The sequence below is a fragment of the Labrus mixtus genome, chromosome 18 (genome assembly GCF_963584025.1).
Source record: "Labrus mixtus chromosome 18, fLabMix1.1, whole genome shotgun sequence".
Lineage (NCBI taxonomy): Eukaryota > Metazoa > Chordata > Actinopteri > Labriformes > Labridae > Labrus > Labrus mixtus.
In genome coordinates this window covers 24,033,854-24,049,200 of record NC_083629.1, presented here as the reverse complement: position 1 = coordinate 24,049,200, position 15,347 = coordinate 24,033,854, and the positions used below count along the sequence as shown (strand labels likewise).

At 41.3% G+C, this 15,347-nt stretch overlaps 1 protein-coding gene across 4 annotated transcripts in view; it reads right to left on the bottom strand.

The window, feature by feature from the left end:
- The window catches only part of slc4a11 (solute carrier family 4 member 11), a 94,769-nt gene that overhangs the window by 6,002 nt on the left and 73,420 nt on the right, over positions 1-15,347 (bottom strand). For all 4 annotated transcript variants that reach the window (XR_009676426.1, XR_009676427.1, XM_061062773.1 and 1 more), the window contains 8 exons: positions 13,711-13,843; positions 13,197-13,270; positions 9,479-9,707; positions 8,956-9,062; positions 7,295-7,460; positions 5,231-5,404; positions 2,532-2,727; positions 235-404 (listed from right to left, as the gene is read on the bottom strand). Coding sequence is in view for 2 of the 4 variants with exons in the window: in XM_061062773.1 (XP_060918756.1) it covers positions 235-404; positions 2,532-2,727; positions 5,231-5,404; positions 7,295-7,460; positions 8,956-9,062; positions 9,479-9,707; positions 13,197-13,270; positions 13,711-13,843 (1,249 nt within the window). In the remaining 2 variants the exon portion in view is untranslated. The remainder of the gene's footprint in view (positions 1-234; positions 405-2,531; positions 2,728-5,230; positions 5,405-7,294; positions 7,461-8,955; positions 9,063-9,478; positions 9,708-13,196; positions 13,271-13,710; positions 13,844-15,347) is intronic.

The window sequence follows — 15,347 nt, the reverse complement described above, 5'->3', positions numbered from 1 at the left end:
TGCCAGATGTTTGCAGCTGTAACTTTAACAACATCATTTAAAGAAAATCAGGAAGTGTCTGCAGTGTGTGGTTTCAGGTACGAAAACAAATGTCTCTGGTTTTTCAAAGACGTTTGTTCATGTGGAGGCAGAATCAGGTCAGGCGCAGCACTCGACACCTTTGTGCCCCCCTGAAATGTCACACACTTGAGAGATAAATTCATTTTCTGAGGCTGAAGAGCGGGGCGGTCGTACCTGATTGGAATCAGCATGATCATGAGCAGAGGGAAGATCATCTTCATGTATGGTATCGGGTACATGCCAAACGTACACAGCACCAGCAGCTGCATCATCTGCAGGAAGGTGAAGTAGTGGATCTTCCTCTGGGGCACTTTGCGGATGTAGTGGGTGGGCGGGTAAGACGTCTGCGGGGAGGTGAGAGAGGAAGGATCAAGACAGATTAAAATACAATCCAGCCCGAGGTTTATGTCTCCTCTCTGTCCTCAGGTGTCCTGGAGAAATGACTCAGGGAAGCGGACAGCCCACACATCTCTCAGAAGTGCACTGCAGGCTTTTAAGATCATAAATAACATTCAGCTTTTTTAATGGCTGCAGTATGCATATTGCAGTACAATATGTGTATTTATAAAAACAAGGGGTCTCCTGTGTGAAGAGAAGCTGCTGATTATTATTTTTACACCTGCACTTCCATTCCATCTTTAGACTAAAATAGATCTGTCTCTCTCCGGTCTAAGTGGAGCTGCCACAAAAAAACAAAAACTAATCTCCCGCAGCTGATCAGGGTGTCAGGTATGAAGCTGATAAAAAACAATTTCACAATCTCGGTTAGCGCCTGCAATCGCTTATGGAACATGACTTATCTGGAGCGTACAGAAAAACCAAAGCGACTTGACAAATCCCCCGCTCCGCTCAGCTGAAACCTGTAAATATGCATCAGAAAAGAAGAACCTGAACATGTCATGAGACTGAAGCTGGGACTTTAAGATTTGATGAAGAGCGTCTTGGTCTGTGTCTTACATTTCATTTTGTGTTACAGTTATGTTTGTGATACAAGATTTAAAAGAATAAAGACATGGAGGTGAGATTCTTAAACCTAAAATAAACCTGACAAATCAACATTTGATTTGATGACTGTTAACGTTATATTTGAAACTGTACAAAGGTTTCTCTTCTTATTCATGCACGGGTTATCTCTGGACTTATTTTTGCTTTTTCTCTGTTGGAATGAGATGATAATCTGGATGTTTCAGGTTAATGTGGCTTATAAAGTTACTGTCAGTACATATTTTTCAAATATAAACGAGACATATACTCTTGCAGAACTAAACTGAAAACATTTGTGAGAGGTTATAGCAACCTCTGGGTCCCGACCCCACTAAGGCCGCAGGGAATTGAAACGGGGTCGTCTGGATCAAAAACAAAATGTATATTTAAATGTAGTGAACACAGACGGCTGTGGGCAGAGGCACTGCTGGTCAACAGGGCAAGGCAGAAAACTGCTTGGGGGCAGCTGACAAACTTTAAACCAGAGCAACGGCCCAAAATGTGCAAATTTTGCAACGACAGTAGGAATCCTCCCTAAGGGGGCCCCATCTGACAGCACTCATTTTTGTTGCATGCACGTGAAAATCTAAGTATGTCAATGAAAGAAAATGAAAAAGAATTAAGGAGAATTATCTGTATATAGGAGCGATAAAACAAAAGGAGGAAGAGGAGGAAGCGTCGGGACATCGGCAGCAAAATTCGAGATGAACGCTGGTTGGAGGGCCCCCCAATTACTTTTTGCCTAGGGCCCCAACAGACTCTAGAATCGCCACTGACTGTGTACCATAAACAATGCCAAAACAAGAACCTTGCAGAGTCTCGGTCTGTCTGTCCCAGCCTTTCTTCCTCTGTCCACAATAATAAACATGAAAAATCCTAAATGTGCTCTAAGATGAATGTTTACTTGCAACCCAGAAGAGGAACTATAACATGAGTTAAATAAATTAATTTAAACAAAAAGCTGTTTGTGTTAGAGTTTTGTGAAGTCAAAGGGGGGCCAAGAGCCTAAAAAGGTTGGGAACCACTGTGTTGTTAAATGTCTTTAAAGCAGTTACCGCTCTCTGCCATTTGATGGCGCCAGAGTGTCGAGTAACAGGCTACAGTGAGGAGGAAAATGGCTTGTGTCTTATTTCCAGCAGGAAGGTTAAATCGGACACGCAGGAGGAGAGACACAGGGAAAGAGAATCTGTTCATTTTGAGATGAGTGTTTTGCACATTTTTGAGTTTTTATCTTGATCAGAGTCGGTGTTTGAAGGAAGGATGATGACCATAGATGGGTTTCAGATACCCAACATTAGAATAATAATAATTGCTAATTTATTGGCTGATCCGTCTTAATTCTCTAAACTCCACCCACCTGGTTCCCTGAGGGGGTTTAAGACTAACAAAAAATTATCAAGTATTATGTGACTCGGGGTCTGGCGCTCCAGCAGCGGGCAGCCGGTCAACCGTTTGATCTGCAACATCTGATTGATCTGATTCCTCACCTGCTCCTTGAGGAGGAGGGCCATGCGGTCGCACATCTGGTTCCCGTCGATGGAGGTGAGGGCGATGTAGAGGAAGAGGCCGTACAGGACCGGTTTGGGGATCCACTGCAGCGGGAGGGGCAGCAGCAGCACCGACACGCCGATGAAGATGTTGGCAGTCAGAGACGTCAGCCGGGTCTCCTTCACCTGGACGATACTGAGGACACACACACACACACAAACACACACCGGTGGTTACTGGACGCCTCACAATAGTTTTACACAATGGGACAGACAACATTTTCTGCAGGATTTTTCTTATCAGTGTTCCGGCACATTTTCCATTTGAAAGATTATCAATTTGAGCGAGTAGAGGGGGAAATATATTTATTTCTAATATTGGACTGCAGAGAAAAAGATAGTGTTATTTCCTGATTTCTCCACAGACAGTGTTTAAGATGATTTGATAAATCTTTAATAGAGATTGAACATTAACAGTCTATATGACTTTATTACTACATACTGAAAAATGTCCTCGTTATGATCTCTTCATCTTCTATGATTAAATATTCCCCAATTTAAAGGTCACATATTCTGTAAAATCCACTTCCCCATGTTCCTCTAACTCTAACATGTGTCTCTGGTCCATCTACAAACCCCCCAATGATGAGAAAAGTCCATCCTCTCCGTCTTCTGCCTGCTCCACTTTTCAGAAAATGTGTGCTCAAACAGTCCGTTTGGAGATTTTCCCTTCATGACATCACAAAGGGCAGTAGCCCCTCCCCCAGGTGGGTGACACTCCCACAGCTAGGTGTTTGTTCTGCCCTCTGAGTCTGCCTTCTCACCGTAAACAATAGGACATGGAGAGAGAAAGCACCGAGTACACCCGAGCCCTTCCAGAGAGGGGGCGTGGTCAGACACAGCTCATTTACATATTTAAAGGTACAGACACAGAAACAGATTGTTCTGAGAAGGGCTGAAATAGAGGGGTTTATAGAAATTATCAAATACAGGATCAGAGTGGATTTAGAACATTGGTCGGCAGAATTTGACAAGTCTCATGAAGTTCTTGTAATGTCTCGTTCAGAGCGGCAGGACGTCTAGGGATTGAGCAAACAACTGAGTATCTTGTGTCTAAAAAGACTTTGGCTTGAGGTTTAGTCTGGACATCCAACATCGTAACATTATGTGTCTGTATTTAAATATGGATGAGCAGAAAAGATCTCCTTTAAGAGAAATGGATGAAGTGAATCCACAGAAAGTTATCATTGGTGGCAAAAATAACTAAATAAATATGAAGCTACATAAAAAATGTATTGATTAATTTTCTATTTTTCCTGTGATGTATCTTTCTTTTGAGCTCTTAGAAGTTTGTAGCAGTAGTTTGCAGTTTCATGTTTGAAGACTTCTTTTCTTCAGGGTTCAAATCAAAAGATTTTCTGTCTAAACTTTTGAACTCTCTGTCCCCTTTGGGCTCCCGATCTGCAGCCTCGGTGGAGACCGCTTAAAAGCAGCTCAAAATTCATCTCTTTAATGTTGCCTTTGTGTCCTTTTTATTTATTTATCTTCATGTTGTTTTCACTCTTGTTATCTTGAGCCTCTTTCATAACAGTTTATATCTTAGTGAGGAGCACTTAAAGGAGCAGTCTGTAAGATATCTACTGAGTGAAATGATAAAGGTATCTTACTATCTGATCAGACATTAAGGAAACATGTTGAAGTGCTGGCTTCTCTGACAACAATGCAGCAGCCAGTATGTCCTCCTTCTAACTTTAGATTCTGCTCCTGAATGATCTGGATTTGTTTGGACCAGAGAAGGTAGGAGGTTTTAAGCCCCTCCCCCACACGGCCGTTTTGGACGCCCCTCAGTTTGCCAGATATGAGAGCAGTTATCAGGTCAACAGGTGTTGCAGCGATGGAAGCGGATCAAGAGAAGTGGTTCAGATAGAAGTGATTGTACCCGACCTAAAAAGCCTCTGCATGTTTCTAATAAGCTCCACGAGCAGAAACGTGCTCAAACTAGGATCAATATTGGAGATGCTTTTGAAAAATGGAGAGAGGTTAGAACACAGAAAGGTTTACAGACCCATGCAGAGCTGGATAAACACTGAAGCTTCAGAGTCCACCACATGGTGACCTGTGTGAGCATGGACTCTAGAGAGGAGGGGGGGAGACAGCTCTCTACTATGTTTTGAATTTAGACTGCAGTACCCGTTTTAAACACTAGGGGTTACATACTGCTCCTTCAATAGTTTTTTGTCTCTTTAATAAAGGCCATCATAAGACAAATTAGATAACCTCTTCTGCAAATGTTCATATACAATTAAATTTGTAAATTACATTTCCAGACCTATGACTTGCACATTTTTCTACTTCCTGTATCTCTAATCAGATCTCCTCCTCTTACCTATAGAAGATTTCCCCTCTGCCCTACTTATCACACTTGATTACTACAGAAGTCCCGAATAAATGCTAACTATAGCTTTAGCAAGAACCTAAGTGGAAGGAATAATGAACCTAATCCTCTCATCTCTTAAAAACTCCCTCACCTCTTCCACCCGGAGAGAAAACGGTTAATTACATAGTAATCATGCAATCAGGGAAGCGCGGGATAAAGTAGCCTGCGAAACCAAATTACAGCCGCTGCACGCTCTGAAGACGACCTTGAATTGAGCTGGCTGATTAACGGCGGTGGCGATGAGAAGACGGGTTTTACTCACGTCTCGTAGAGGTGCCCCCCCTCCACGCGCTGCTCCACAAAAGCCAGCTGGCGCACATGGAGGGTGGAGTGGGGGAAGGCCGCGTGCATCCAGGGCAACCCCATCACCGACATCAGTATGTTAATGAGCCCGGAGAGCATCAGGTCCCAGTGATACGCCGTGCCCTTCAGCAACCTGCAGGAGCAACACAACTGTTACACTCTGCAGCAGGGGAGCCAACAACAACAACAACAACAACACAACAGCCTCAGACATGTACGCCCAAATAAGGTCGTCAAAACTGTGACAGTATCAAACAGAAACCAAAGCTTTAAAAGACATATTTTTAAAACAAAAAGCTGATGAGAGGAAGCAAAAAAGAGGCATTTTTTGTGCAATTATACAATATGCAGAAGATTGTCTCCATAATGGGAAATCAAAGCCAAGAAACGACGACACAAATCAGCTGTCTAGGACTTCTATTTTTTGCAGCCGTGGCTTTAAAACAGGTATCGATATCGTTTGATTTTGACTCGATTCAAAGGCTAAAAAATCAGGTTTGTGACAACTCTATGCCTAACACAGACAAACGATGACGCAGCAGACACTCTTACATGAACCATTTTAAATAACTAAATGGAGTTTGAGATGCAAAAAGAAAATTTGCATTCATGAGTATTTAGAGTCGAGCACACACACACATAAACACACACACACACAAAGGGCACCGTGCTCCTAAGGTAAGCTCTGCCCTTCAACACAGCCTGAATAAACTCACTCTTGTGTTTCACTCTTTCTTCTTGTTCAACATACACATACGTGTTCGTGATGTTCTCAACATGTGAATCAATATGTCACCGCTGATGACATCACAATCCGAGCGTGACATTACAGAAGGTTTACAGAAAAAGAATGACGGCGACCTCTGTGACATTTTTTTCTGCTCTCTTTAGTGAGGGATCACCGCCCGAGCACCTTCCCTGCCTCTGCAGCCGCGTCTCGGGGGGTTTGTGTGAATGTGTGTGTGTAAGTGTGAGTCGGACGATAAAGGTTCATCCTCAGGGCTGCTTGATTATGATTACGGCTTAAATCATAATCAGGATTATTTTTTGATTGATATTAAGATCACGATTATCAAACATGCTTTTATTGAACTTTGACACTCTGAACACTTTGAAAAAAAAAAGCAATACATGAAAAATTATGACCAATAAGATTTCAAGGGGGGGCACCCCTGGTCACCGCGTCTGGACTCGACCCTGTGTGTATGACTTCATTGATTTGATTTGTTTACCCTATTAATGACTGTGGAAATAGTTTTTGTTGTGTGCTGAATTGTTAACCTCAATGTAAAGCACATTGAGCTTACCTGTAATGAAATGAGCATTTTAAATAAAATTGCCACATCCATTTTCATGCAAATGACACAAAAATGATCAAAGATAAGTATGACTAACTTCTCACCTTTCCACTGGTGTTACAGCTAACGAGGGTTTCTTAAATGTTTTTGTTTCTAGGTTGAATTTTATGTGTTGAAGAAATACTAACAGTATATCATAATGTTTAAAACCCCATAAAATAGTGCTGCAAATCTCCTTTTTGTTTTGCACTCTTGTGACATTTATATCCATTTAATTTCTCTCCAACAAATGCAGATTATATAAAAAATAGTAGGAATCCTGACGCTTTAGATTTCCACTGTAGGACTTGAAAATGGCTGACGGCTCGGTGTTGTTCCGCCCGATGCAAATTGACCAGAACAGGGTAAGAGATGAACATCGTGTTTTGGCTCTGAGGCTTCTTAAGAGCTCCCTGACCCTGACTGTTTGACTCAGATGTCAAGTTTTTGGCTCTGTTCCTCCTCCCTCCCTCCCTCCCTCCCTCCCCATCAGACTGTTAAATATCTGGTCTCAGCAGATCCCAAAGAGGGATCCCTAAAGGTCTTTGGAGTTTTTTTTTTGAAGAGTCATAGAAAGAGTTAAATCCAGTTAAAGCTGAAATATGCGTCACCCTCACATCTGATTTTCTTCATTTTGTTGTAGTTGTTACTTCAGTCACATATATAAACTGATTCTTTGCCTCTACCTGTTCTCGGGCGCGTTGGTCAGCGAGACCACAATGTTCTGGTCGATGAAGATGAGGAGGGCGAGGAGGAAGCCGAGACCCATGGCGCTGAGAACGTTCATCGCCGACAGACGCTCAAACGGAGCCACGTTGAAGACTGGCCGGTCGTGAACTTTAAAAACTGGAACTGTTCCAAGAAAGAGAGAAGAAGAATCACAACTGGAGCTGGAATAAAAAGTTAAATAGTAATAGTAAGGCAGCCATTTTATAAAGTCATTGATCATTTCAAGCTTAAAAAAAACGACAACGCTGGATGATTCTAGCTTCAAAACATAAGGATTTGCTGTTTTTCACAACATGTCGACCCCATGTGGGATATTTCCTTTATTTAATAGTTCAACGACCAAATTATGCAAAAAACTGAAGAAATTTGTTTTTATTTTTTTTGCTCCACTAAGGGCCTGGAAATTGTTCCCTCAGAAAGACGAGTCAGATTAGTGTTTCCTCCGCCATTGTTGAGGACAAAGCTGAGGTTGTAAGTCCCGCCCCTTCTTAATTTCGATTGGTCGGTGAGGGAGAAGTGACTTTAATGAGCATGGCGCCGTTCCAAAAGTGATACACGGCAAAGGAGCCACAGGTCGGACTTCAAAACCCGAACCCAGATGGTCACCGGCACCCCAAGGCTGATTTTTCCATCAACACTTTTGAATCCTCTGTCGTTATTTTACTCAGCCATACAATGAGAGATGACATTCCAACACGACTTCTTCTATCATTGTACAGTTTACTCCGAGCTTCAGCTCGATGGACATTTAGTTGTATGTTCTGATTTATCAAACAGCGAGTTAAAAAGGAGTCTGTCTTTTGATTTATAGGAACAAGCTAGAATAATTAGGACAAACTGTCTGCTGTAATGTTACCTATTCAGAACACATTGAATGCCTCTTATCCAATCAGAGTACTCGATTGGAAACGTTGTATTAAAACATACATTCAACAGATTCCATCCTGCTGAGTCATGTTTTATACTCCAACAGTTGGTTTCCGAGAGTGTCTGAATTATTTTTTTTCAAACGCTGCATATCTGATCACGGGCTCCACCCCCTCAAATGCTGCTGAATTAAGTGCGGTTGGTTAAATTTAGGAAGGAATGACAATACGATAATGGGTCTATTATCTTATGACTTATTGTCCCAGGAGGTAAAAGAACAGAAAATTGGCCGTGGCACTTAAATTTAAATTCGCTTGAGGGTTTGGCGCTGGTCTCTCTCCGTGAAGAACAGCTGCAGGCTTGGCAGGAATAAAATGGAGATTCAGAGTGATGCGAGACAATGGAGAATAAAAACTGAAATCTCCAATATGTTTACAATGCGTCCTGAATAAGGAACATAAAAGACAATATGGGCACCGCCTTAGGGAGGCCTATCTCACAGAGCGACCAGGACCAACGTTTTGGAACCACGACTACACATATTGGCACGATTGATCATATTTCTCGGCCCAAAATCTGAGCCTCACACACAACATGACCCCATTCTGATCCCGATACCTGCTGTCTATATCAGGCCTGAAAAAGTAGGATTGGTTGCAGACCGATTGTCAAACAGGTCAGTTAGGCTATACTGTCTTATTGGGCATGAAAAATTGTCATGTGCTGTGGGGAAGCAACAAATGATACTGACGCTCAATGTCGCTGAAAAGGTAGGATCCAATGAAGGAGAAGAGGAGCACTGAGATCGGCAGGGCGCAGTCCGACAGCACCTCCCTCACTTTGGCATGCAGGAACGGACTGAAGAGAGAGAGAGAGAGAGAGAAGGAGGGATTGAGTGGGGATGAGACATATAATAGAGGAATACAATTACAGTGGACAGGACAAGGACAATGGCTGCAATCCTGACACTGCTTAAGTACCTCGGTCTGCCTTCTGCTTACACAATCGAATCCGGCTTTGAGCTTGATTTGATTACCGAGAGCAATCAGAAGTAGAATATTAATGCTTATTGAATAACAGGCTGGAACAGAAGCTTGGAGCTTTGTGAAAGCCCGTCTGGAAAGTTCCTGCAAGCTCGGTCATTCCTGACAATCTCTGGAGTCAAGGCCCCACTCAGCAGTATTCATCCACCGCCGCCGCGAGTGCTCCCATCCAAACACAATTTAAACCTCTCCAGTGATTTATCTCAACAGTGCTGCAGTGCTGCCACGTACCTCCTTTTGAACTGGTAGAGGGTGTAGCCCATCCACAACGTCCCGAGCATCAGCAGGAGGCAGAGGACGGGTCTTTCTCGAGTGCACTGGATGAACGATTCAGGGATAACATCGATTGCTAACGCGGCCGCCGTTTCACTCCTGTTTCCCCCGAGGAGATCTCCGCCTTGAGTGAAGTTCTCCACGCTGCTGTTGGCCAGCGGCGATGCAGGGTAGTACATGTGAAAGACTGAAATCACACACACACAGTGTTCAATTAAGCGGAGAAGAAAAGATGAATTTGACAAAAATGGGTAGAACCATAAACTACCACCTCCAGGAACACCGGCAGGTTTTAGCATCACACCATTTCATAAAGTTGTCTTGTTCAAGACTAAATATGTCAATAAATATTTGATTGGTCCCATTAAGTTTCCACCTGCTGGTTAACAAGTGTGCTTTTCTTTTAGTTGTCTAGACTACTTATTCCATATGCACTAAGGTGGTCAAAATGTCAGAATTTCAAATCTAGGCTGCGTTCACACTGCAGGTAAACGTGATCTTAATCGGATTTTCTGCACCAATGTTGCACCAATTTCATGAAAGTGTGAACAGTGTTTTAGGGCGTGGCTACCTTGTGTTTGAAAAGCTGCAGCCACTGAAGACTGGCAATCATGATAGAGATGTATCAGCCCTTTATTTCCCCACATATGGTCATTTCTGGCTTCTTAAAACTAAGATAGCAACGGCTAAAACGCAAAAACCCAAGGTTTTAAAAACATAGTGCAACAACAAAAAGATGACATCACAGTGGTTATGTTTATTTCTCTTATAGTGTCTTTGAGCCCAAAAGCAAGCACAGCTCTGGACTCTTACTCTTGTTAAGTCCAGCTTATCAGAAAACAATCATTCATTGAATAAGAACCACACTGAATGATAGTTAAGACTATGATTTGTCTCATTGGAAAAGCACAAACAAAATGCAACAAATTGTTTGTGTAGCAACAGCAAAGAGGAAAAAAATGTCTTAAAAAACTGCTTCTGTTTTTTTTTCCGCAGAGGAAATGCAGTAAAAATGTAAAACTAAGACACAATGTTGGATTAATAAACATGGTTGACAAGGACGGTAAAGCCTGCAGGCAGAGCTGAAGGAGATATGCCATCATAAAAGTGAGAAACACTTCAGCTAAAACCTGATCAACTGGGTCATAAAATACTTGAGATACGCAGCGCTACTTTTTCTTCCTGCTTTTGGACATTTGGTTGAAACATAGTTAATATCAAATATGTTCAAAAATGGGAATGAGTGAATATGTCTCTGCACTGGCCAAACCGCATTGGCCTTAGTCCAAAATCAACCCACACACATGGTTTGTCTGCACCTTTAGTAAAATGTATTATTCAAATTTGGGATGTTTCACTCTTATGAACATTGCTTTTTCAGCTACTTTGCTGAAAAGTGCAAAACGACCATGAACTATAACCATCTGTGTATCACTGCACCATCATGTGTATCTCTATAACTGTATACACAATTTTTTAGGGCAAGGTTAGATTTTCAACGTTTAAGTTAAACACCATCTGTTTTTCTGTATATACTCTTTTGCAATTTTGCAATCTGCACAGCTCTGTGTCTTTAAAGGTCACATATGATGCAAAATACACATGAATACCGTTTTCTTCTAACTCTAACATGTGTCCCTAGTCAGTCTACAAATGATGAGAAAAGTCCATCCTCTCCGTCTTCTGCCTGCTCCACTTTTCAGAAAATGTGTGCTCAAACAAGCCGTTTGGAGATTTTCCCTTCATGACATCACAAAGGGCAGTAGCCCCTCCCCCAGGTGGGTGACACTCCCACAGCTAGGTGTTTGTTCTGCCCTCTGAGTCTGCCTTCTCACCGTAAACAATAGGACATGGAGCGAGAAAGCACCGAGTACACCCAAGCCCTTCCAGAGAGGGGGCGTGGACACAGCTCATTTACATATTTAAAGGTACAGACACAGAAACAGCCTGTTCTGAGCAGGGCTGAAATAGAGGGGTTTATAGACATGATCAAATACAGGATCAGAGTGGATTTAGAACAAGAAACTTCACACACATGTTTTGAGGAGCTCTGAGACTTATTTGATCTGGATGAAGAGGAGGAGGATATGTCACCTTTAGATTTTTGTTCTTCTTTAATTGTACTAAATTCCGTGTTTGTGTTTCATGTAAAGGTATGTTTTCCAAAGAAGCCTTTATAAATTTAAATCCTTTGTATGACCATAATGACAAACTTTTTGACAAACTTATTGGAGAGCATGACTCTCGCTCTGAATGCCTTTTTCATCAAAACAGGAGAAAGTCATGCAGCATGCAAAAGAAGCAAACCCAAAAATGTAGTCACTCATGTTACTGGAAAACATTTTGGGAAGAAAAGCGTCAGCAGAATTGCGTCGGTTAATGTTATGGTAATGGCGTATGAGCTTGGAGCGTATTTTGCAAATGGCTTCTAGAAATTGAACTACAGCACCAGCAATCTCCGAAACAGGACAACATCCCATTCCAAATAAATTACGTTCCGCTATTGTGGCTTCACTTTTTGGAAATTAAATTGCGGGAAATGTTTATGATATGCAGAGAGAAGATGCTGTAAAGGCAGGGTTGATGTAATGTGGCTGCAGGCTGGGCTTGAGATGTGTATTGATTAACTTAGAACAAAGTATCTCTCTGCCACGAGCTCAGCTGACACACTCAACTTTGAATTAAATTGTTATTCTGTCTTCCCGACTGGATACTTTCCAGAACGCTCTGTGTCTTATTCTTGGCCAGATGAAATGCTTGTATATAAGTGGTTTGACCTCAAAAGGGGAACCGCTCTTATAAGATCAGTTTTTTTGCGTCTTGGTTGTCTGAGAATCCTTATGTTATTATTTATGATCCTTTTTTTAAAAAAAAAAGGAATTTGTGAAAACCGGAAAAGCAGTTAAAAAAGTATGTTTAGCTCTACAGTTTGAGAGATCCGTCTGAATGGTGGTATTCAACTGCAGAAGAACAACAATACTGGGAAAAACAGACATTTTTAAATTAAATGATCAGTTGAAGAGACCTTATGACAATCAGTCAACAAAGGATACGTCAGTGGAGGGAAGCCAAGTTAATAACCCTGCTGCCCAATTGAATTAAAATCTTTGAAAGTTCAATTTAACTGATCCTCTGCACCCCCTTTGGTCAGAGTATGAACTCTTGAATTCAGGGCGCAGGTACAGAATGCCCAGGATGAGGACTAAAAGAGGCATTACATCCTTTGTACCGCGCAGTATTCAGCTGCTTAATAAGAACTGATCATACAGGATGAACTCGGCTCTCTGCACTTTATTTAACTTGCTGAAATCCCTCATTGAATCATGTGATGCTTTAGTGTGTTTTTATGTGTTCTTATGTGCTGTCCTGTAAATTTTTGTTTGTATTGTGTTTTTTAGCTCTCTGTGCGAGGCAAATTCCCCTAGGGGCAATGAAGGTTTCATTCATTCAACTGTTTAAGAATCAGAAAAACATCTCAAGCAAAGATGGATATTGGACTAAAGTGGGTATGATGCTAGTATTAGAATTTGTTGGTAAAGCTATCAGCTCTGTATTTGCACAAAAAGTTCCTCACAGGAGCTTTAAAAGTACATGTCAGGAGGAAAATAATGGAGGAGTTGTTGAATTCATCTGACAGGGTGAGTGGTTGGGAATGACTGAGGTAAGATAAACTTACTTTTGACGGTGCCTTTCACTGCGTCCACTACAAATGCAATGGAAATAAACAGGGCAATGACCTCCTCTGTCGACCTGGAAAAACACAAAGACATCAAGGCCGTCAAGGTTGAGGAAGTACAGCAAAACAAATACAGGTTTACACATGGTAAAAATGAGAAGAAATACAATTTAAAACCCTATCTTAATGGAAAAATAAATCAAACTCTAACCCGTACTACTGTGCTTACTTGTAAAGTTCTGGTGAAAGAAAATTAACACACAGGAGCCGTCACACAGAATCGCTAAAAAAGTGTTTGTTGTACAAAGAAGACAGAATTTTCTATCGAGTGGTACCGCTGATTGCGCTGCAGACACCGGTGTGACCACCCAATTTAAAACATTTTCTTTCTGACAGAGAAGGAAGAAGAGCACCAAGAGATAAAAAGAAAACGTTTCAATAAATTGGATTCCACCGACGTGAAAACAATTAAAGCGAGTTCAATTTAAAAACGGTGTACGTGCACAGGAAATACCTTTTGAAGAGCTTCATGAGCAGGCTGAGATTGAAGATACCTCCGAGGATGAGGAAGAGGCAGTTCCACAGACCGATGCAGGCGTAGAAAGCCGGGAAGTCCAGGTTGTAGTCGTCACAGATTCCTCTGATCACTGAAATGATGCCAGATATGAGAAAAGTGAAATAAAAAATATACTTCTCAGTACCAATGTGCTCAAACAACTGAAGGACTGTGTGTGTTTTTAACTCTTAGTGATTGACAGATTCTTTGGATTTTTTTGGGTAATTTGAATGAGGTGTCAGTTAACATGACACACCTACCAAACTGAACACTAAATCCCCTCTCAAACATGCACCACGCTCCTGGATATTTCCAGACACTGTCCAGGTGGGTGGCATGTTTGAATGCAAATTGCAAATTCTGTTCACCCTGACTTAAGGCGGCCTTTTTCCTACTCTCCTGAGTTTAAATTCTGCAACAAGTACGGGTGAGTCAATGTGTGAATGCAGCAGATAATAGTCACCTCCAGCAAGTGTGTTTGATGATGATGAGCCGAGTGTTGCTGCTTTGTACTTTTTACAACTTGCCTCAGTCCCCCCTTTTTTTTTTTCCACTACTGCATTTCTTTTACGGAAACATCCATCGACATGTTGGAATAATATTTACCAAGAAACAGTCTCTATATATTTGAAGACCCTACTCCTGCATGCTCTACCCAGGCACAACCCCCCCTTACCCAAACCAAAGTTAGTATTTCTAGTTGTGAGAGTGTGTCTGACACAGACAATCTCCTACTTTATGGGACATGTGTGACAGGCAAGCCCTGAAAATGTCATAATTTGAATGTCCTGAAATTGTCTGAAAAATGTAATTCTAGAAACATTGGCAGATTAGCCTCATGTTCATTTGTAAAATACGCTTAATTGTAAAATCACCTTGGCTGTTATATGCCCTGAGAGCTAATTAATGTGATATCATAAAATACAAAAATAACATACGCCTTGTTTTAATTACCTGCATCAAAAATAAACACGTTGTTTCACAGGAATGGACATGGAAAGTCAAACAATTATGAGCCAGTTGATGAACGATAGATAGATGGATATACCAGGCATTAAATATACTAAAATAAACTAAAATTTACTAAAGCTAAGAAAGGAGATTAACATATTCAGTGTTCAAAGTGTCATAGCGTTTAAAAACCTAAAAACCCCAATGTAAATGTATATAAAGCATATAGAATGAAAATATAAATTAAATATATTATACCAGAAAAGACTTCTGTTACTTCTGCTTTGAGCGAAAAACTGTAGAACATTTTTTTATTTTCTATATAAGGGCTGATTTAACGTACAAAAAAACACACAAGTACTGGTACTGCTATCTTTGTGGGGACCCTTGTTGACATAATGCATTTCCAAGTCCCTTACCTTAACCATCAAATGATCCCAACACCTCAACTCTAACCAAAATGTAGTCCTAACATTTACCTTAAAACCAGATTTCAACCTTGAAACAATCCTTTGGAGGATAGAAGATCAAATGTCATTAATTCGCACAGTGTCCTCACTTTGCGGGTTAAAAAGCTAAAGTGGGTCCTCACAAAGATACATGTGCAAGTACACACACACACACACACACACACACACACACAC